The following is a 22,736-nucleotide window of genomic DNA, read 5'->3' as shown; positions in this document are numbered from 1 at the left end:
TGAATGTAAATTGTTGTTCACCTGGGCTGATTTTATGGAAACAAACTAGGTGGCCATGGCCCATCAGGCTTCACAGCTACTTACGTTCGCATTGTTTACCATCTCCATGGTAATTGGGAAGACATGTACACTCCAGTTTGGTTTCGTCTTCACTAGAAATAGAGCATCTGGAGTTTTCAGGGCACTGTAAGGCCTCACACTCAGGTATTGCTGGAGAGAAAGAAGGCAAAGGGTTATACTGTGGCTGAACATCACACTAATGAACATTACACTTAATCCTTCTGCTGTTCAAGAACCAATGCAGAGTATAGATGAGCAAGACTCTGAGTGGTGATGCGGCCACTGTTAGTGGTGATCAATGATGTAATGATGCAGTGATAATTATCATGGGTCTTCGCTAGGTTTAGATGTGACAGGGTTTGAGTTGGGGTGTGTATTTTGCAGCTGTACTTTCATGTGCATTAAATTAATATATTTAGCTCTCACCAGCAGCCACCATAAAGAAGTTGGTGATTATGTGCTGGAAGAAAAACAGTATACTTACCCTGATCACAGTTAAGCCCTTTGTATCCAGACAAACAGGTACATCCTCCATCCCCTGTAATTCCACTGTTGCATACTCCGTGAGCACAGTTGCAAACTATATGTAGAAATGGATTGGTTTTGGTAAATAAGTTAGTGGATTTGAAACAAGGTCTTCAGTGGTTTTTCATGCCACTAATGTTTTAGATGCAGTAAATAAACACTACCGTTTTTGACAAACATGGGTGTTACGGGCTTTGTACCGGGATGCTCAAGTCCCACCCCTGGTTGCTGAAGCAGACCTGTTGGGGCCTAAAATGGGTGTCTAGGTGTGGAGGTGCTGATTAGAACATGCTGCTAGTGACCTGGATGGCCTAACTTTACTCAGATTTGAAAATGGGACCCCAGCCTTTAAACATCAAATGGAACAGTTCCCATGCTAATATCAAGGGGCACAGACGGGAGAACATTAACCACTTTAAGGGCATCCATAAATAGGTCAAGCTCTGGAACAGGTTTTATTTAGTTCTTCCACTGTTTACATTGGAAGGACAAAATCAACATTTCTGGGGACAAGGAGTGCACAGAATTCTGTGGCTAACAATTTTCATCTACAAAGTTGCACATATACAAATTCCAGACAATGCTGAGGCCCCTTTGAAAATTTGTCCCTTAGACTAGATGTACTTTTAAATGTTTTACCAGTATAATTTTTTACTGAAAAAGTTATACTGCTAAAGCCCTAGTGTGGACACAGTTATGTCACTATAAAGATGACTTACACTGGGACAGTTTATTCCCTTTCCTACATGGGAGTAAGCTCCACCAGGGGTTCTCAACCTTTTTCCTTCTGAGCTCCCCGCCTCATGCTATAAAAACTCCACTGCTCACCTGTGCCACAACAGCTGGTTTTCTGCATATAAAAGCCAGGGCCTGTATTAGGGGGTAGCAAGCAGAGCAATTGTCTGGGGTCCCATGCCACAGGACCCCTCACAAAGCTACATTGCTCAGGCTTCAGCCTCAGGTGGCAGGGTTCAGGGACTGGGCTTCAGCCCCATGAGGTGGGGCTTTGGCTTTCTGCCCTGGGCTCCAGCGAGTCTAATGCTGGCCTGCTTAGAGGCCTCCCTGAAACCTGCTTGAGGCCCCCTAGGGGACCCCTGACTTCTGGTTGAGAATTACTGAGCTATACCAGTATAAGCACCTTTTATATATATATATATATATATATATATATATATATAGCTGCATCTACTCTAGGGGATTGTACTGTTTTATATTAATATAGTTACATTGTTACAACTTTCTCGTGTAGACAAGCCCTTAGGTTTTAATGCACAACAGCAGTTAGGTGCCTCAAATAGGGACTTAGACACTTCGGTCCTGGTTTCAACACCACTACGATGTACCCCTCCCTATGCCAAACCTTGTAGGTGCCTAAGTTTTTGAAGTGAAAACTCTCTGGGTGCCTATGTCTCTGTCTCTGAAAGTGTGCCCTGCTGCCTCTCTCTAGACACCCTGGCACCTATCTCCCACCTAAGCCCCAGACTAATTCATGAACAAAGGGAAGAAAGACATTAAACCACCTAGGTCACGTGTAGCCCATTGAGTTTGTCAGGTTAGTTCAAACAAAACTAACTGGGAAGTGGTGGAGGCAAATCCCTCATAACTTTTAGCCTACTTTTTAGGGTACATATCTGGAACATGGAAAACCCCTGGTTCAAGCAGGGGCAGCTCTAGGCCCCAGCACACCAAGTGCGTGCTTGGGGCAGCATGCCGTGGGGGGCGCTCTGCCTGTCACCGGGAGAGCGGCAGGCAGGCCGCCTTCGGTCGTGTGCCTGCAGAGGGTCCGCTGGTCCCGCAGCTCCAGTGGACCTCCTGCAGGCGTGCCTGCAGGGGGTCCACTGGTCCCGCGGCTTCGGTGGAGCCGCGAGACCAGCAGACCCTCCGCAGGCACGCCTGCGGGAGGTCAACCGAAGCTGCGGGACCAACGGATTCTCCGCAGGCACGCCTGCTGGAGGTCCACTGGAGCCGCGGGACCGGCGACCGGCAAAGGGGAGGTGGGATTTGAAGTGAGGCCTGCCACCCTCACTACCAGGCTATGTTTTCTCTCTCTCTCTCTCAGAGAGAGCACCAAAGAAAGAGGGCCTAAGCATGAGAATAATCCTATAGCCTGTGGGCTAGGCCATTCCCATAGAATATGGGAGACCAAGGATCCTCTTTATTTATATACAGTGGAACAACTTCAAGAGGAGATACGGAGGGAGGCTCACATCAGACTATCCTATAGTTCAATGGTTAGAGTATGTTCCTGAGAGATAACAGCTCATGGTTCAAATCCCTTCTCTCAAGCAGTGGGGAGACTTGAACTGAAGGGTCTCCCACAGCTAGGGTTGCCAACTGTCCAATCACCCAAACACCCTGCCCCACTCATTCTCCACTCCATCCCCCCTCCCTCCATCTCTTGCTCTCCCCCACCCTCGCTCACTTTCACTGGGCTGGGCAGGGGTGCAGGAGGGGATGTGGGGGGGTACAAGATCTGGGAGGGAGTTTGGATGCTAGAGGAGGTTCAGGGCTGGGGCCAAGGGGTATGAAGTGTGCGAGTGAGCTCTGGCCTGAGCCTGGGGCAGAGGGTTGGGGTTCAGGAAAGGGTGTGGGGTTCCAGATCTGGGAGGGAGTTTGGGTGCGGGAGGAGTCTCAGGGCTGGGGCAGGTGGTTGGGGTGCAGGAGGGAGTGAGGGATGTGAGCTCTGGGAGGGAGTTTGGGTGCAGGAGGGTGCTCCAGCCTGGAGTAGGGAGTTGGGGTGGAGGAGGGGGTTTGGGCTGCTGGCTCAAGGAGTTGGCTTAGGGCTGGGGCAGGGGGTTGGGGTGCAGGAGGAGATTTGGGATGCTGGCTCCAGGAGAGGCTCAGGGTTGGGGCAAGGGGTTGTGGTGTGTGTGTGGTGAGGGGTGTGGGCTCCGGCCGGCACTGCTTACCTCAGTGGCTTCCGGTCGGTGGCACAGCGGACCTAAGGCAGATTCCCTGCCTGTTCTACCCCCGCACTGCTCCCGGAAGTGGATGGCATGTCCCTGCAGCCCCAGGAGCGGGGCAGGAGGCTCTGCCCCCACAGCACCACCCCCACAGCTCCCATTGGCTGCAGTTCCCAGTCAATGGGAGCTGTTGAGTCAGCGCTCGGGGCAGTGGCAGCGCACAGAGACCTCCTGGCCCTTCCCCTAGGGACAACAGGGACATGCTGGCTGCTTCTGTGAGTGGTGCAGGGCCAGGGCAGGCAGGGACTTTTAGTGGCCTAAAATCTCCCAGTTTGGCTTCAGTAGCCTCGGGGAGATAGAGCCTGATTCCGGGAGACTTCTGGCGAAACTGGGAGCGTTGGTAACCTTACCCACATCCCAGTTGAGTGGTCTAACTACTGGTAAAAAGGTTATGAGAGAAGTCCTCCCTCCCCCATCACTTCTTTGTGTGAACTCACCTGAGAGGCCCAATCAGTAGGCATGCTCAGAAGCCATCTACTAGGATTGGGCCCTACCTATGACTACTCACCCCTCAGCTTCTTGCTAAAGCATCATAAGGTACCTAATTCCAAAGAGAGCTCTCAGCTGCGAATTTCAAGCAGAAATAGGCACCTCCCTGAAGCCTGGATTTAGGCATCTATCACCATGAGACACCCCCCTCTGGTAGGCATCTCCTATTGACTAGCTTAGGCAGTTCCCTGCCTAGTGTGCTGTCTTGTATGAATCACAGTTTAAGGTAACACTCTCTCCCCATTCATTGCACATGTGCTAGGTGCCTAAGTCAGGCTTTGCAGTGATTTCCCCATGTGCACAGCTCCTTTTGTGCATTCAGGACTTAATGTCTAAAGCCTCATGCAAGGTATTGCTGAAGGCATATTTGCTGCCAGCTGTATCAATGCACAGCCTCCAGGGGCCCCTAGAGAATTTGGAATAGGCATCAACAGCTGAAATATCTGAAGGCTGAAACCATAAATCATGGTTAAAAGAACATGCCGTTGAATCCTCCAATAGCCTTATGAATAATTCCATTAAAGATACTGAATTGATTCAAATGCCCTGTTTGTATAAAAATGTTGTCTCAATAGCATTTATGTGAATCAACACTGGCATCCAGTGGACAATTGTTGGAAACAATATGCCTTTGAGGCTGTACAGTTACTGTGATTATTGTAGAACAGCCACTGAGGAATATTTAAGTTACAGCCATTTCATGATTGCATTTTGGTTGATGACTTAGTTTCTGACTCATGTACACTGGTTTTAATACTATATTGTATTTATTTGATTTTTGGGTAATGTTTTGGTGTGTAATTATATGCTATGCTTCCAGGACCTTTAGTTAGGAAATTTATTGAACATACTGCAAGTTGGCATTTGGTAAGTTACCACACAATGCTATCCTAAAATACCACAATTACAACCCTGACCCCCATACTTATATATATAAGCGTTGTCAATTAATCACAGTTAACTCACGCGATTAACTAAAAACAATTAATCATGATTAAAAAAATTAATCTCCATTAATAACAGTTTTAATCACAATGTTAAAAAATAGAATACTGACTGAAATGTATTAAATATATTTGGATGTTTTTCTACATTTTCAGACGTATTGATTTCAATTACAATACAGAGTACAAAGTGTACAATGCTCACTTTATATTATTATTTTTATTAAAAATATTTGCACTGTAAAATGATAAACAAAAGAAATACAAGTCCACTCAGTCCTACTTCTTGTTCAGCCAATCATTCAGACAAAGAAGTTTGTTTACATTTGCAGGAGATAAGGCTGCCTGCTTCTTGTTTATGATGTCACCTGAAAGTGAGGTGTTCGCATGGCACTGCTGTAGCCGGCGTTGCAAGATATTAACATACTAAACGTGCTAAAGATTAATATATCTCTTCATACGTCAATCACCATTCCAGAGGACACGCGTCCATGCTGATGACGGGTTCTGCTCGATAATGATCCAAACCAGTATGGACCAACGCATGTTCATTTTCAGCATCTGAATCGGATGCCACCAGCTGACGGTTGATTTTTTTTTTGTGGTTCGGGTTCTGTAGATTCTGAATCGGAGTGTTGCTCTTTTAAGATTTCTGAAAGCATGCTCCACACCTCGTCCCTCTTAGATTTTGGAAGGCACTTCAGATTCTTAAATCTTGAGTTGAGTGCTATAGCTATTTTTAGAAATCTCACATTGGTACCCTCCTAGTGTGTTGTCAAATCTGCAGTGAAAGTGTTCTTAAAACAAACAATATGTGCTGGGTCATCATCCGAGACTGCTATAACATGAAATATATGGCATAATGCGGGTAAAACAGAGCAGGAGACGTACAATTCTCCCCCAAGGAGTTTGGTCACAAATTTAATTAATGCATTTTTTTTTAATGAGTGCCATCAGCATGGAAGCATGTCCTCTGGATTAGTGACTAAAGCATGAAGGGGCATATGAATGTTTAGCATATCTGGCATGTAAATACCTTGCAATGCTGGCTACAAAAGTGCCACGCAAATGCCTGTTCTTACTTACAGGTGATATTGTAAACAAGAAGCGGGCAGCATTATCCCCTGCAAATGTAAACAAACTTATTTGTCTGAGAGATTGGCTGAACAAGAAGTAGGATTGAGTGGACTTGTAGGCTCTAAAGTTCTACATTGTTTTATTTTTGAATGCAGTTATATTTTGGACATAATTCTACATTTGTAGATTCAACTTTCATGACAAAGAGATTTCACTTCAGTAGTTGTATTGTATAGGTGAACTGAAAAATACTATTTACAGTTTTTTTACAGCGCAAATATTTATAATAAAAATAATATAAAGTGAGCACTGTACACTTTGTATTCTGTGTTGTAATTGAAATCAATACATTTGAAAATGTAGAAAACATCAAAAAGATTTAAATAAATGGTATTCTATTATTGTTTAACAGCGCAATTAATTGCAGTTAAACAGCCCTAATATATATATAGCCAATGAAAATCTGTGGCAGGAAACATTCCAGCCCTAACTGTGAGAGGACTTGGATAATCTAGCAAGTCCTTCCCAGCTCTAGTTTATTTGATTATATGATGAAACAAAGATATTTAAGAATACTATTTTACACTGTGCTGCACCTACATTATTGGCCATTCAATTAATCCTGCATTAATAAAGATTTAATATTTTTTTCACTTCTATAAAAGGAGCTAAAATCAGAGATACCTGAAGTGCAGTTGGGTCCAAAGAAATTATCTTCAGCACAAGTTTCACAGGCTGTCCCACCAAATCTTTGCTATAGAACACATAAGGAAAGTCATACTACTATATAATTAAACATTTGAATACAAGCAGAGTAGCCATGCATAAGTAAATGTTATAATGCTGAAAGGACTATAGACAGCAATTTGGAAAAAACATTGTGCCACCAAGATGAGGACTGCTCAAGTAAATCCCAGGTAAAATCTCCTTTGGCCAATTTTTCTCCCTCACATGCTTATACATTAAACTTAATTTCTCTCAGTGATTAGCCATTATGTTCCCATTCAGAGCTCTGACCACTTCCACAGAAACTCAGAAGACTTAAAATATAATGAAGAATTGCAACAAAACTTAACTGACTACTCATATCATTCTAATTACTAACTAATCAATAATAATAATAATAATAAAAATGCCTCAATTCTACCCTGTTTCTCTTTCTCCAACTCTCACCCATGTGCTCTAGAAAAGATGTGCTTTGCAGTGTTTCTCGAAGATTAGCCAATGTAGAATGAAGTGGATCAATTTAACGGGGCTTACATGCACATATCAGGAATAATTTGACCTTTTCTTTTTTCCTTCTGGGTGGGGTTATTTAACACCACCAAATGAACATTATAGAAACTATAAGGTAAATAGTCATAAGGAATCATTTGAAGTTTTATGTGAGCAGAAACTTAAATAAACAAAAATGAAATAAAACCAACCTGTCCCGCCCCCAAACCGTCTCTGCAGGCTATTTCTGAAATATTTTCACTTTATGTATTTTTCTGGCATAAATATGCAGTATTTCCTAGCTGTGATACACACTATCATTCCAAAAATTGAAAGGACATACTTGGCAAGTGCATTTTCCATCTCCATTTATACCCTGAAAGCAGCGGCCTCTGTTATTGCATGGTGATGCAGCTCCTCCTGGACATGCTACAGAATAAAATGTGACAAATCAACAAAACTAACTGTGATGGTTATACAGACAAAGTCCTTTATATTAGTGATGGTGACTCTCAAAGGGTTTGGGGGAATCAGTTCAAATAGGCTCTCAAAGCATGGATTTTTTTTGAGTCACTGTCATAGGTTTCACCCCCACTCTGAGCTTTAGGGTACAGATGTGGGGACCTGTATGAGAATCCCCAAACTTAATTACCAGCTTAGATCAGTATGCTGCTACCACCCAAATCGTTAAAAACAGCTGTTTATGAGTCATTTGGGAAACTCTGTCTTCTCCCCCAAAATCTCTCCCTGCCAAATACTGTAACCCTTCCCTGGGTAACCAACGTTGCATCCGACGAAGTGGGTATTCCCCCAGGAAAGCTCATACTCCAATATGTCTGTTAGTCTGTAAGGTGCCACAGGACTCTTTGCTGCTTTTACAGATCCAGACTAACACGGCTACCCCTCTGATACTGGGTAACCTTGAGAGACTTCTCCACCAATTTCCTGGTGAACACCGATCCAAACCCCTTGGATCTTAAAACAAGGAAAAAATCAATCAGGTTCTTAAAAAGAAGACTTTTAATTAAGGAAAAGGGGTGAAAGGAATACCTCTGAGATTAGCAGGTAAGCTACTTTCACAGACAACAGATTCAAAACACAGAGGATGTTCCCCTGGGCAAAAACCTTAGTTATATAAAAGAAAACCCAATTTGATTATCCCTCTAATGCAAAAAGACAAAGTCACAAAAGGAAATAAACATAAGCTAATTTATTCCTTCTCTAATACGCACTACCCTGGTTGATTCCTGGATCTTTTCACTCTAGCACATAACTTAATGAATAGAACAAAGGAAGAACTTCCCTCCTTCCTCTTGAAACATCTTGTCCCCTCATTGGTTCCGCTGGTCAGGTGTCAGCTAGGCTAGGTGAACTTCTTAACCTTTAACTGTCTGTTTATGACAGTCACCTAAGTATCCTCAGTGACATCTTGGCCCCAATGAAGTCCCATGGACTTGAATGGAGCCAGGATTGACTATGATGGACTGGAAATCTTGTGAGAACAATGAGATTTCTAACACTTTTTCCTCTGGTTTGACCAGATGGAATGTGGAGGGGCAGACCACTATGAAAATGAAACGAAAAGAAAAAAATGTAATCACACTTTTCTTAAAATTTGAATTTAAAGTTATTGTTTTAGTCAAAGGATTGATAGACAATCTAGAAATTGACATAGTAGTCATTTTATTACAGCATTTGCAGCATCTAGAGGGTCAGTTATTAAAAATTACACTTAGTGATCATATTTGAAGAGAGCTTTTCCATACAGCATAGTAAAAACACCATATATTGGGATATTTGTAGATTGAACAAAACTCCAGAAAATATACTACAAGGACTAGTAGTGCATTGGCAGAGAGGTAGACAAGATGACATAGTAGCTATTTCTCATCTTTACTCTTTATGATTCTCTAAATCAACATAATCTCAAATTTATGGGCTAATGTATTAAAGGATTTTCTGAAAACACAAGATGAGCATGGAGTTTGTTTAGCATTTTGTATGGACGATTATATAAAACAGGGGTCTGCAACCTTTCAGAAGTGGTGTGCCGAGTCTTCATTTATTCACTTTAATTTAAGGTTTCATGTGCCGGTAATACATTTTAATGTTTTTTTGAAGGTCTCTCTCTATGTCTATATATTATATAACTAAACTATTGTTGTATTGTAAAAAAACCTAAGGTTTTCCAAGTGTTTAAGAAGTTTCATTTAAAATTATATTAAAATGTTGATCTTACACTGTCGGCCCGCTCAGCCCGCTGCTGGTCTGGGGTTCCGTTTACCTGGGCTGGCAGTGGGCTGAGTGGGGCCTGTGGCCAGGACCCCAGCTGGCAAGGGGCTGGCAACAGGCTGTGTAGGGCTGGTGGGATCCTGGCTGCCGGCCCCGCTCAGCCCACTGCTGGTCTGGGGTCCCAGCCCTGCCCACATACAGTGGGTACCTACCTTCTCCCTGGTTCTGGCCCATTCTCTTCCTCTCTCTGCACTGAGCTGAGGGTGGGAGTGTATTAAGCACAGGGCTGGGTGTGAAGGAGCAGGCTGGGGGTTGGGGTGTAGGATCTGTCCAGGAACTAGAATGAGGGAGGGGGCTCAGGGTTGGGGCAGGAGGTTTGGGTGTGGAGGGCTTACCTGGGCAGCTCCCATTTGGTGTGAGGGGTGCAGGTGAGAATGTGTGTGTGGGGATGAGGGAGCTCCCATTTGGTGCTCAGGGTGGGGATGTGGGGGGTGCATGGGGGGATGGGTATGTGGGGGGGTGCAAGAGTCAGGGCAGAGGGCTGGGGGCATGTGAGGGGGTGCAGGTGTCAGGGCATGGGATGTGGGGGGCCTGGGTATGTGTGGGAGTGCCAGAGTCAGGGCTGGAGTCATGGAGGGGTGGTGAAGGAGTCAAGCAGAGGGCTGGATGTGTGCAGGGGCGGTTCTAGGCATTTTGCTGCCCCAAGCATGGCAGGCAGGCTGCCTTCGGCAGCTTGCCTGTGGACGGTCCGCTGGTCCCGCGGCTTCGGTGGACCTCCCGCAGGTGTGCCTCCTGAAGTTGCGGGACCAGCGGACCCTCTGCAGGCAAGCCGCCGAAGGCAGCCTGCCTGCCACTCTCATGGTGACCAGCAGAGCGCCCCCAGTGGCTTGCCGCCCAAAGCACGCGCTTGGCGTGCTGGTGCCTGGAACCACCCCTGGGTGTGTGAGGGGGGTACAGGGTTCAGGTCAGGGGCCTGGGGTGTATGTGGGGCCGCAGGGCTCAGGGCTGGGTGTGTGTGAGGGGGGGTCAGGGCAGAGGGCTGGGGTGTGGGATGGGGTTGTGGAGTGCTCACACCAGGAGTCTGGAGGGGATATGCCCTGATTCCACTCCCCCCTTCCCCAAGACCCTGCCCTAGCTTCTTCTCTGCCTCTGCTGGGAGCAGCGAGCATGCTGACTTCTCTCCTCCCCCACCCCCTTCCTTGCAAGGGCTATCAGCTGATCAGCCAGCAGGGGGGGAGGGAGGGACGGAGAGGAGGAGGAGGGGCAGGAACCCAGCACAGTGCAGGAAGAGGCAGGGGAGCCAGCAGGACCAAGCTTCTGCCCCCTTACCCTTGCCCCCTGCCCCTGTGGGAGGGGGACGGGGATGGAGAAGAGTGGGGCAGGTTGGGCTGGGACGGATTTTTAATGGCACGCTGCTGCCTGCTGGGACCCTGGCAGGCAGCAGCATGCCATTAAAAATTGGCTCATGTGCCGTCTTTGACATGCGTGCCATAGGTTGCCAACCCCTGATAAAAAAAGTATATTGGCCTCGATTTTCAAAAATAGGATCCTCAAGTTAGGCTCCTAAATCTATATTTAGACATCTCAAAATTGACAAGATTTTCAAGACCTCTGCAGTTTTACTAATCAGCCTGTTTATTTAGATGCTTTAATATGGATATAGAAGATTAACTGTAGGTTAGAAATTCCTGACCAAAGTTAAACTTCTATATTCATATTCATGCACCGGAATAAGGCCCTAATCTGGCAAACACGTACACTTGTGCTTAACTTTACCATTGTGAGTAGTTTGGGGTTACTTGTAGAAGTAAAGTTAAGCATGTGTGCAAGTGTTTGGCGGACTGGGGCTTAAGTGATCTGATTTCACAATGGTGATGTGATTGGGAGCTCGTGGTTGCTCAGCTCTTCTGAAAACCTGGGCATGTTTTAAATTGTCTAAACTTTAGACTCATATTTTTGAAAGTCTTGGCCAATACTCCTACTGGTTTACTGAGAGGTGAAGAGTCCAGTGTTTTCTAGAACAGATGGAACTCTTTGACCCTTTGGGAGAGTAAACATTCACTGAATAAAATCTCATGGAATCATAGAAGGTATAGATGGAAACAACTTATTAGCTCAGCTAGAACATCATAGTCCAACATTGTAATATTTACTTAATTTTTTACTATAAACTGTTACTTAGAAAATAAGTTTCTTGTTCTGTACAGTTTCTGTATTTCTATTTTATTTTTAATTTTTTGCATCCACTGTACTGTGGGTGAAATCTGTCTCTTCCTGTATAATTCTAAGAAAATGGCCTTGCGCTGGGAATGGAGTTTGCCTTGCCCGTCTCATGATTAGGCCAGGATGTAATGCAGTTGGGGCTGATTGAGAATGTTCTGTCAAAACTGTCCTTGGCAGAAAATTAGGTTTTCATTTAAACAACTTTTTTCCCAAATAAGTATCTGCTTTCCATGGAAAATTTTGATTTTTCATTGAAAAATTGAAAGACTGAAAACCAAAATATTTGGATATGCTGTCACAGTGCCTCATGGGAACTGAAATTTGGCTACCTGCTGTCTCCACTCTCTTCTATTGACCAGGCTCCCCAGTTGAACTACATCACCCATGATACACCTTGGCCACCTTCCTTTGCCATGAGGGGTGACCATGCATATCATAGGAGAATTAGTCTGACCAAGGAGCCCAACCTATAGAAAATGGGAGCATGAGGCAGCATGACAGCATTCCAATTGAAATATTTCAATATTCAAATTTTCACCAACAAAAATAAAAAACTTGCATAAAAATTAGATTTTTAGGTTTTTTTGTTTTTCTTGAAATTTTCCACATAAACCTACCTGCTTTTATGACTAGATCTAAATGCAGCCTCTCAATGGCAACTATTCATAAGCTCCTCTACATAGCTGTGGAGCTTGTGGCCCCTTCTCCAATCTGCTGCAAAACATGCCAGCACTGAGCCTCACTAGGGTAGTTTGTAGAGTAGACAAGCCCCCATTGTGTGCTGCCACTTATCACCCCCGTGCTTCACTACTGGACTTAAATAGTAGAGAAGGCCTTGTGTTGGGTCTGTGTAAAACTGATCCAAAAATTGCCAAGTTTTTTTCCATCAAAAAGGTTTTGAGGGTCCAGAACAGAATTTCAGGGAGAAAGAGGAAAGTGGGCAACACCCACCTCAGAATAGCCGGGCCATTAGGGTATTTACCTGCAATGAAAGTGACCCAGGTTCAAATTTCTGTTCTATCTGTTTTGCCTCTTTCTCTGACCCAATATTGAATTATGTATACAAAGGGGAATAGTTCCAACAAGAGAGATTGAGAAAGGGACCCAGGCTCTAATTCCTGCCCCAAATTCTGAGGTGGCTCACTCTTGAAAGGTCTCACTTTTGTTCCGATGCAGAACAAAAAGCACATTTTGAAACTTCAAAGTTTTTCCTGAAATGGAATTGTGTTCCAGCCAGCCCTAGTTCTGTGCAGTGGGAGGAGAAATATTTACCCCGTGCAGTGAGCCAGCACAAGATTTATGCACTATTTATGTCTAATTTAATCCTGACTCCAGGAGTTTAAGGGATCTGGAGGCCTTGTACTGTGCCTCTGCACAAGGGTGAATTGCAAGTGGTCTGAGTAGTGAGCAAATAAGTGGATGTGCACATGCATACGCATTATTTCTGTTAACACTTTGGCTGCATACTAATCTATCCCTTAAAGATGAATCAGTAATCCAGTAATTGACTTTATATACGCTTCTTCGATGAATCAGTCTGTAACAGATACAATTTTCAGTCCAGTGTACCTTGAATGCATTGAAATCATAATGTTATATTAAGATCTGAGATGAGATAACCAGAGACAAGGTATAACAATAAATGCATGTTAGCACCAATGTCCTCATGGAGCTTCTAAATGTTTTCAAGATGTTAGGTCACGGATAAAAATTATCCTTAGGGCTAATGATGACACAAATCAGCTAATCTGTGGGCTGCATAGAGAGTAGTTTGTTGTTTTAACTCATTGCCTGCAATGTGCAAGGCTAGCAAATGAAATCATGAGAAAGAACTCAGGATTTAGATAGTAAGTACAAAATTCTGGCAAAACAAATATTAAAAATGGCTGACACAATAATTCTTTAGCTGCTGATTTCATTCCATTTCCCTTTGTCATCACTACCACCCTTGCCTCTTGTTTTGATACGACCATAGCCAGTCCTTTATCAACCGTTTAGTAAATTATCGTATTGTTCTACAACTTTAGACAGACAGATGGAGCACTTCTGCTTGATCACTATATTCCAGAAGGCCATGGTCTGCATTCCTCAGTCTTTTACACCAGTTTTACACTAGAGTAAATCCAAAGACTTCATCGTAGTCAGGCCAGCATAAAACTGATGTAAGAAAGCTGCGTTTTCCAGTTTAACCCACAAAAAGAGGTGTGTGTGGTCTATATAATGGTCTGAGCATAAGATTGGAAATGGCTGGGAGCTCAACACCTCTTAAAATCAGGTTATTTATTTTGATACCAAAAATATAGATTTAGGAGCCTAATTTTAGGCACCCATTTTTTAAAAATCTTTAGGTTTTTTTTTAAATTGGAACATTCAATTTTTGAGGTTTCTGATTTTGAAATTGAAAAATTCTGTTCTTAAAAAAATCCACTGAAAATTCAGAAAACAAAAGCAGGTCACTTGAAAACATAACAGGGTGGGAAATACTTTTGAATCTGTCAGAGTTTCGGTGGATCTTCCCCCCCAAGTTTTTGGCTCCTTTATAGTCAGAGCTTTTTCTTTTTGGAAAAAACATTTAAATACATACATTTTCTTGCCTCATACAGTTTAATTCATTAAAACTATTATTCTTACTATGTTTTCCATTTGCCTTTTGTATTACACAAGCTAGAGCAGAATGGACTTAATGTTGCCAGCCCTTTAGAAAACATTTTATGTCCTTCCACTTGAATTTGATTAGTAGCTACATATTACACATTTTCCTAATCTATTTTGATTTTTCACTTAAATTTGTACAGCAAATAAAATTCTTAGGAATCCATATGACAGTAGTAATAAATAGTTCATGTAACTAAAACTTAGAGAAAAAGTCAAATGCTCGGCATCTGTACAGGGTCCTATATATGAGCTCTACTTTCTGAGGCTTGTTACTCTAACTTTTATTCCATGTCATTTGCTTTTATGCCTCTGATGACTGCGTTAACTCGCTATGTGACAGATCTTAGTTTTCAGTGTTTTCTAAATACTGAGCAGAGTAGGTGGCCTTGGTATCTGCCAGACACTGATTAAAATTCTGAATGGCTGCAGGAGGGAGCGGATGAGTGGTGCTAGTTTGCAGCAGGGATGGGTGATGCAACGGAGCAAGTCAGAGGGAGAGAGGTTCTGTACTAGGACCTGGGAGACTTCAGGCTGAGTGCCTCACTCTACTACTGATTGGCCATGTCACTTAAGGCCCAATTTTCAAAGGTATTTAGGTGCTTAAAGATGCAGATGGGTGCATAGTGGGATTTTCAAAAGTGACTAATCCAGTTAGGCACCCAACTCCCACTAAAGTCAAGTCAAAGTCAAATCTGTGTCTTTAGGCACTTAAATACCTTTGTAAATCTGGCCCTGGATCTCTTTGTGCCTCAGTTGCACAACTGAGAAATTAGGATGATAATATTTCTGTGCTGTGCAGGAGGTCAGACTAGATAATCATAATGATCCCCACAGGGCTTAAATATCTGTGAAGCTCTGAAATGATGTTGATTTTAACTGAAGTTTACTGAAGCTGTTTGGAACGCTCAATAAAAAGGGTCTCATGTCAGCTGTAATTTAATGTACATTCAAAGGCAGCAGGCATTCTAGCTATGATCTTCAAACACTAGGCCAAGATTTACACACATGGACTGCTGAAAGTTAAGATTCTAGTTCCACATTCAGGTAAATGGTTTGAGTGAAATCTTCTAGGTGCTCAGCAACTTTGAAAATCAGACATGGATAGGGGCTAGCTGATTTTTGAAAATATGAGTTCTGGTCTTGTCAGACTTCTAAGAATGCATAAATTCTTCTCAAAAAGGAATTTATACTAGCCTATCTGTTGAACCCCGCCACTTCCCAAGAATTTGGGCAGAGCCTCCTTGCCATCAATAGCCTGATATTTCATGATGTTTCGTGTTTGGATTCAATATACTGTAGTCCATTTAAAATGAAACAGGAATGTGGTTTTCTTGTATGGAAGGTTTGCAGTACTGGAATCCTGCAGTGTGTGAGGGAAACATAGAAGAACACCAGTTGCTCCAATGTGGTCTATCATTTAAGGAAATAGAAGGGCAATTTAAGAGCTTATTTTGTCATCACCATCAAATACAAAAGATGAAATATGATCCTAGTCAGGGATTTTTCTTCTAGTTTTAGGAAGGAACTGCTTTCCTCTAAACTCTAAGACACAGTATGTTCTTAAACAGATTAAGATAAGGAAAGAAAATAGCACTTTTCTTTAAGTGACAGCAGAAACAATGCTTAGACCTTGATTCTTATACAGAGTTCTTTTTTTTCTGGCCAGGATGTTTATTAGAAGGAAAAGGGGGCCTCTTTACTTACGAGGGAATCCCTTTAGCATGAATTCTTACACTGTTCCATTTTGAGTGAACTCTTCCATATTCTAAAACACATGCAGTCCATAACTTGGTGTCACAGAATACATTGCAGTGTATAAATTAATCAAGTATTGTTGTTGTCATTGTAGTACCATTGGGCTGGATTCTATGCTTTATTTAAAAAAAAAAGACAATAACTAAAAAGTTGGCTTGTCACTCTGTGTTGTAAGGAGAGATCTAGCTGTGAGTAGGGTTTCTAGAACTGTGGTTCCAGTAAATATGGTCCATGTTTAAACCATACCTTTGCCTATATAGAAGATGATCATCTGTTAATATTCTTTTTGTCCATTTAGCCAGTGGATAACTGCATGGGTGCTGAATCAGGCCCTGAATCACCCTGACTTAAACAGGAAAGGAACGTATATAGCCTCAGAAAGATGTCACTAATGTATTTGGGTGAACAGTGAGGAATGGGAGTATTCCAAAACTGTAGGCTTTTAAATGAGAAGGTCCTATGTCACACCTTCTCAGAACCCTAATATAGGATGTCAGTAGATCCAATACTGTAACAGGCATTAGGTGAATAGACTATTCCTTGGGTATATTGGCCCTTTAAAGCTTACATACTTGATGTAAGACTCTGAAGCACACTCACCGAACAAGATGCTCTACTGAGCTGACAGCTCCTGACATATTATGAAACTAAATCAGATTTACCATGCAAATAATTTGAGAGGAAAAGACAAATTATTGTTACACATCCACAAATATTATATCAATAAAGTGAGTTTACCCATACAATCTGGGCCCCAATATCCCTGGCAGCACTCAGGTTGTTGAAATTCCTTCATACATATATGCCGACATCCAGGAAGAGACAAAGTGTAAGTCCTGATTTCAAGGTAATACCTGAAGACAAGAAGTTGCAGATACTTTAGAGTATTTAAAACCTCCTGTGGGGACAAATGAAGTTTGTAACCTCTTCATTCTTTAAAGCCAGATAACAGAACTTAAAAATTACAGCCTCACAATTCTGTTTTTTGTATTTTTCATGTAAAACATAGATTTTCCCCCATAGTTTATTGAAGTCCAAAAGCATCCTTGCAGCCATTTCTCTTGTACAATATTTCTGTCCTTCTTACTGCCTGTAGTTTGGATACTCCACAGTTGTCTAGTATATATTTAGTCTAGAGTAGGATAAAGAACTGTGGCAAGATTATTTAGGAGGGATATCCCTGAAAAGTTTTGAAAACTCCATTTGAATTTTTGACTCACAGGATTTGGGAGATTAAAACTGAATGCAACATTTAACAATGGAAACATCATATCCAAGATGGAACACATAAATACCACAGAATACAACCGAGAACCATTTTACTATACTACTCACAGAGATAAACTGGGACATCATGTATACCAATACTTACATCTTCCCCAAGATCTCATCCAGGAGTAACTCTGAACATAAACTATCCTGGGTAAAATCCAAGATCCAAGTCAACAGCGAAACTACCATTGACTTTGATGGGACTAGGATTTCACCTTCTGTTTTGTTCTATCCATTGACACTCCCTGCTGAAAGATCTCTTGGCAGACCTAAGTGAGAACTCAAAGGAACATGAACTCTATCTGTAGATTGTAAGCTCTTTGGGGCTCTTCTCACATTATGTATTTGGACAGTGCCTAGCACAAGAGGGCCTTAATTTTGGTTGAGGCCTCTAGGCCCCATTACTACTGTAATACAAATAATAATATTGTACCTATGGGTTCAATGCTTTCATAGTGCTTCTATGATAGCTGCTCAAATGGGAGGAAGTAGATGAGCCATGAAAGTAACCGAAAACTTTCCACTACTTTTGATGTGAAAGAGACCAAACACACACTATAGAAAAGCACAGATCCTAGACACAAAGCAGTGCATAGGCACCAACTCCGTGGGGCTCTGGGGCTGGAGCACCCATGGAAAAAAAAAAGTGGGTGCTCAGCACCCACCAGCCACAGCTGATTGGTGGCTGCTGCCAAACAGCTGTTTCATGGCATGGGAAGAGGGTTGGTGGAGTGCAGAGAGCTGCGAGCAGCGGGCAGGCAGGGGCCTCAAGGGTGCGGGGTGGATCAAGGGTGGGAAGAGGCAGAACAAGAGTGGGGCCTTGGGGCAGAGCAGGGGTGGAGCACACCCCAGGGAAAACTAGAAGTCAGCCCCTGTAAAGTGACGGGTATTCTGCAGTCCTTGCTTCCACCTGATTAAGTAGCCTTTCTGCTACAACTCTAATGTGGGGTTAGGACAATGAAGAACAGTTTTTACAGATTAACAAGACATAGGTCATTTCTAATGCTGCTTAAAAATTTCTGGTTCAGGGTGAACAATATTTATAGTGAATAATTGTGACAGAAGATATACCTGCAGCCTCGTATTCCAGATCCATTGGTCATTTTACTATAACCATCAGGGCACTGGATTTCAAGGTTTAGAGAGCAAGATCGGCATTCGGTTTTGGTTGTAATGAGCATCTTCTGATCACACTTATTCTTCACCTGTAAAAAGCCAGAAATAGGTTTAAATCATTAGAGTGACATTTTCAAAAACACTCACAGTTGGCCTAACAGCAACCACTGGAGTCAATGGGAAATCCTGCTTTAATTCTTATAGTCTTATTATGGGTACATTTTCATAACCACCCAGTCCCATCCTTCTCCTGTAGCTACAGTGCACTTTTCAATTTTGCTGTCTTGCTCCCACAAGCCTAAAACAGGTTGTGGGGCCTGTCAGTATGATATAATGGCAGGCTTCTCTACAGAGGAGCCCTACAAACTATAGAGTCTGACTCCATATATTCCCCCCACCCCACAACCATGTCTCATATCCCTGCTGGGATCATGATAAATCTTTGGCCAATAGTACTGAATATGATAGCAATAAATGCTTGGTTTGGCAAGTTTGAAATGGAAACCAAAGACAGCTCAGTGAAAGCGCTTCAGTGCATGGAGTGTTAAATTGTAAAGCTCAGTTAGATTTCCAAACTAGGGAGGAGATCCATTATTTTCTAAGTATGGAGAAATTTTGTGATATTAGTTGACCCACTAACCAGTTCTTAAACCCCCAAAATGTCATGCGCAATGTAGTACAATTTCAGTCAACTGGATGGAAAAGATCTGTAATAGAGCCAATTCAGAGAAGAGAATATAAAATTGGACCTTTGCTGAGGAAGTGTGTGGTGTTATTTAACCTGACTGCACTATGCCCCATGAAAATGCAGTCTGTGCATAATAAAATATTTACCTTCTCCTAACCCAAGGACTAAGAAGGCAATATCAAGACCTGGGATAGGCAGAATTTGAGTTCAAGGATGAATCAGGATAGTATTTTGGGTTTAGATTAGATCGACTTGAAATCGTGAGAGATGTGGCCAAAATGTTGGTCCACGTTTGAAATGAAAGGTAGACACCTTCTAGGTTTGGATCTGATGTGGAACTGAAACCATGTGAGTGAGTTTGGATCTGAACTCTCCGAAGATGAAAATTTGAAAAAGTTTAGATTCAAGTTTCTAGTCTGACCTACCTCTTAAAACGCCCCAAACAAAACCTTAAAACTAGTTGGTATGTCCACACAATTAAAGATGAAGATGCTTGTAGCTCCAAGCAAAACCCCCCCAAAATGTATAACATTTTAGTTGAGGGCATGATTTTTGCACTAAGATTTTCCCCTGTGATTTCTTTATATAACACAAACTATTTAGTACAGTGGTTTATATATTTTTCTAAGGGTAAAGCTGTTTATTAAGAATAATTCCCCCTTGAATATTTCATTTTTAAAAAATAGAAAAATATTAATATTAATCATGATTAATATTAAATATTAGGAAAATATATAATTAAGACACTTCAGAAGCATTTACCCTCTTAACCCTTGCAATACTCGGACAAAAGAGATATGTAAGTATTCATATTTTATGTATGGAGATGTGGAAACAGGTGACTTGCTCAAGGCTACACAATGGGTCAACTATACAGGCATGAGCAGAACTCAGGAATCTGTGTCTTCTTATTCCCTTCTCTAGCCACTATAGCACACCTTTCAAAGCCTCTGATGGTCTTCTTTAAAACACACAGCCTTTCAAACCATGTTCCTCACTTGTAACTCTGATTAAACAACTCATTGAATTACTTAAGGACAAAACCTTCTTATGCAATCAAGTAAGTCAGCTTTCAACAATATAACAACATGCTCAATTTGTGAATCTGTACTCGCAGATGTAGTCCCATTGATACAAATACATGAGTAAATGCTGAAGGATCTGGCCAGTTCACCTTAAGCTAGATGTACCCGCTGAACTTTTTATTTCAACATTTGTGTTTTTAATTTAATATGCTGTTAAGTGCTGATCTACAAAGTTGCTCAGGAAAAGTCACTCAGAGTTTGACATCTCAAGGATATCAGGATTTGGACTTTTAATATGCAAGCAAACTACTTTTATCAGGTGCATTAGTGCAAAAACAACTGGACTAAGATATTGGGTTGGCTTATTTCACTGAAATGTCAAAAGAACATTTTAAATCTCCAGTTTCAATTTTGATGATTTTTTCTAATTTTTCAAAGATTTTGAAATGAGAAAATTCAAATAAAATTGTTTTTTTCCCAAAAATTTTGAAAGTTTTTGTTTTGTAATAGTTGGAAAATTCCCATTTTCTCTCCATTCCCTTCCTGCCCCCTCCTTCCATTTGAAAAGGGGGAAGAAAGGTAAAAAGAAAAAGCCACTTTTTCACACCTCAAAGCAATTTTTTCACACGTTCCTAATTGAAAAAGTAAAAAAGGAGAGAGAGTGGGAGTTGTCCCTTTTTCTGACACTCTTTCACCCCATCCCATCTGTTTCATTCCTCTAATAGGTTATTCAAACCTTTCCCCCCAGTTGTACCAGTGAGGATACAGTAACCCAAAACCATATGCTTTAAGGTAGTTCAAGTGAACACATTTTTTTTGATCAGTTCTCATTTCTATGATTAAATCTATAAAACAATAATACTTTTCACTTCCCTAAATTTATGTTACAAAACACATTTTTGTGAAATTCCATAAATCCAGGAAATTTGCACTGGTTGTGTCACATCAGCATATACATTAATTCCAGAAATATCTACAAATCTCATGTTAAGTTTGCAACTTTTTGTGCATGTTAAAAAATATCAGGTTCTCCAGGACTGTTTTTCACCTGGCCAAAATAGCTTTTCAAACTGGTGGAGAATAAAGAGTGCTGTTTGCTAACAAAAAACAAAAAATGTTTTCATCTTCTGATATAGTAGAAAATGTAATAACTTCCATTTTTTGCTTTTGGAGAATCATAATCAAACATCATCTACTGGCAGTTTCACCAGTGTGGAGATCTATTTATTTATTTGCACAGGTCTATTTATGGCACAGTTTATGGACCAGATTATTAGCAGGTGTAATTAGCTCCATTGATTTCAATGGGGATATGCTAATTTACAACAGCTGGGGATATCTATTTATCCAGGAGACAGTATCACATAAGCATGGATGGATAGTGCAATGGGTCCCCTCCCACCCCTCCCCACCCATAAGATGCAGTATGTGTGAAAAAAAAATTACAGAATCCTTCTGTACTATACCACAAACACAATACATCATTATCTAAAAAATGTATCCAAAAGAAAATATAAGACTTTTCTTACCTGATCTGTGGGCTTTGGGGGTGAAGAGAGGTTATTTGCAACCAAAGAAGACACAAGGAATAAAACAACCATATGTTTTTCCATTATGAAAAACTGTTGATTTTTTTTCTTCAGAACTCTTCAGTCATGAGTAACAATGCTATGGCTGAAAATGATCAGAGTTTTGGTAGCCTTACCACTTTACTACATTCCAGTGAAAAAACTGAAGTGACTTCCCTCCTTTTCCTGAAGAAAGCAATGAGCTAAACCACAAAGCACGTGAAACCTGCCCTTAGATAGGAAAAATACCAAAATACATGGCTTTTGCTGAAAGTGTTCACTGCAAAGCTGAATAAACCCTTCCTAATTGAATGACAGGATATCCTGATAGGATTCTGCTTTGCAGATCCCTCTCTCTGTAGCTGTTGACAATAGAATTCCAAGGACACTGAATTGTGGTGAGAGAAGATATTTTTCTTCTTTTAGGTGGACATGAACTGAGGTTGGGAATAGCTGTTGATCTTGTTGTCACCACTTGAATGGGGTCAGGCAAAATGCAAACTTTATGTTGCTGGGTTTATCAGTTCTTGAAACAGAAGGGTGTATCCACCAACTGAAGCTCTTTCAGCAAAGTTAGATACATTATCTGAGGTGGCCAAATCAGTATATTCTAGCTTTGGTTAGCTGGATAAAAGAAGGGACTTTTTTCCCTCCTTTGTTTTTACCCTCTTTGAAGCTTCATTACATCATTATGACTAATCTTTTACAACTGGTAGAAAGAAAATTAATTAGGTCAACTTAGCTTTGTATAATTGGAAAGAATTAATTGAAGGACATTTTGAAGAAGTAAGGGAAGAAATTGTCTTTCTCGCTGTTTTCAAAGTTTTTCAGCTCCTTTTAATTCTTTCAATGTTAGGGGGCCCGGTCATTCTCAATCACAGAGGCAATGACCCATGTTTTCAAGAGTATCTAGTGATTTTGGGTGCTTC

At 41.7% G+C, this 22,736-nt stretch overlaps 1 protein-coding gene across 6 annotated transcripts in view; it reads right to left on the bottom strand.

Moving 5' to 3' along the window:
* STAB2 (stabilin 2) overlaps nucleotides 1-22,286 on the bottom strand; it is a 151,604-nt gene extending 129,318 nt beyond the window's left edge. For 5 of the 6 annotated variants that reach the window (XM_030544457.1, XM_030544476.1, XM_030544486.1 and 2 more), the window contains exons 1-7: nucleotides 21,769-22,286; nucleotides 18,482-18,615; nucleotides 16,877-16,992; nucleotides 7,617-7,702; nucleotides 6,743-6,812; nucleotides 545-640; nucleotides 85-210 (exon numbers count right to left, since the gene is read on the bottom strand). In XM_030544457.1, the coding sequence (XP_030400317.1) occupies nucleotides 85-210; nucleotides 545-640; nucleotides 6,743-6,812; nucleotides 7,617-7,702; nucleotides 16,877-16,992; nucleotides 18,482-18,615; nucleotides 21,769-21,852 (712 nt within the window). In that variant the 5' untranslated portion in view covers nucleotides 21,853-22,286. The remainder of the gene's footprint in view (nucleotides 1-84; nucleotides 211-544; nucleotides 641-6,742; nucleotides 6,813-7,616; nucleotides 7,703-16,876; nucleotides 16,993-18,481; nucleotides 18,616-21,768) is intronic. The other variant, XM_030544471.1, reaches the window with a different exon arrangement.
* Nucleotides 22,287-22,736: the final 450 nt, after the last annotated feature.

The sequence above is a fragment of the Gopherus evgoodei genome, chromosome 1 (assembly GCF_007399415.2).
Source record: "Gopherus evgoodei ecotype Sinaloan lineage chromosome 1, rGopEvg1_v1.p, whole genome shotgun sequence".
Lineage (NCBI taxonomy): Eukaryota > Metazoa > Chordata > Testudines > Testudinidae > Gopherus > Gopherus evgoodei.
The sequence above is the reverse complement of the archived record's forward strand: the minus strand, read 5'-3'. Positions and strand labels throughout refer to the sequence as shown.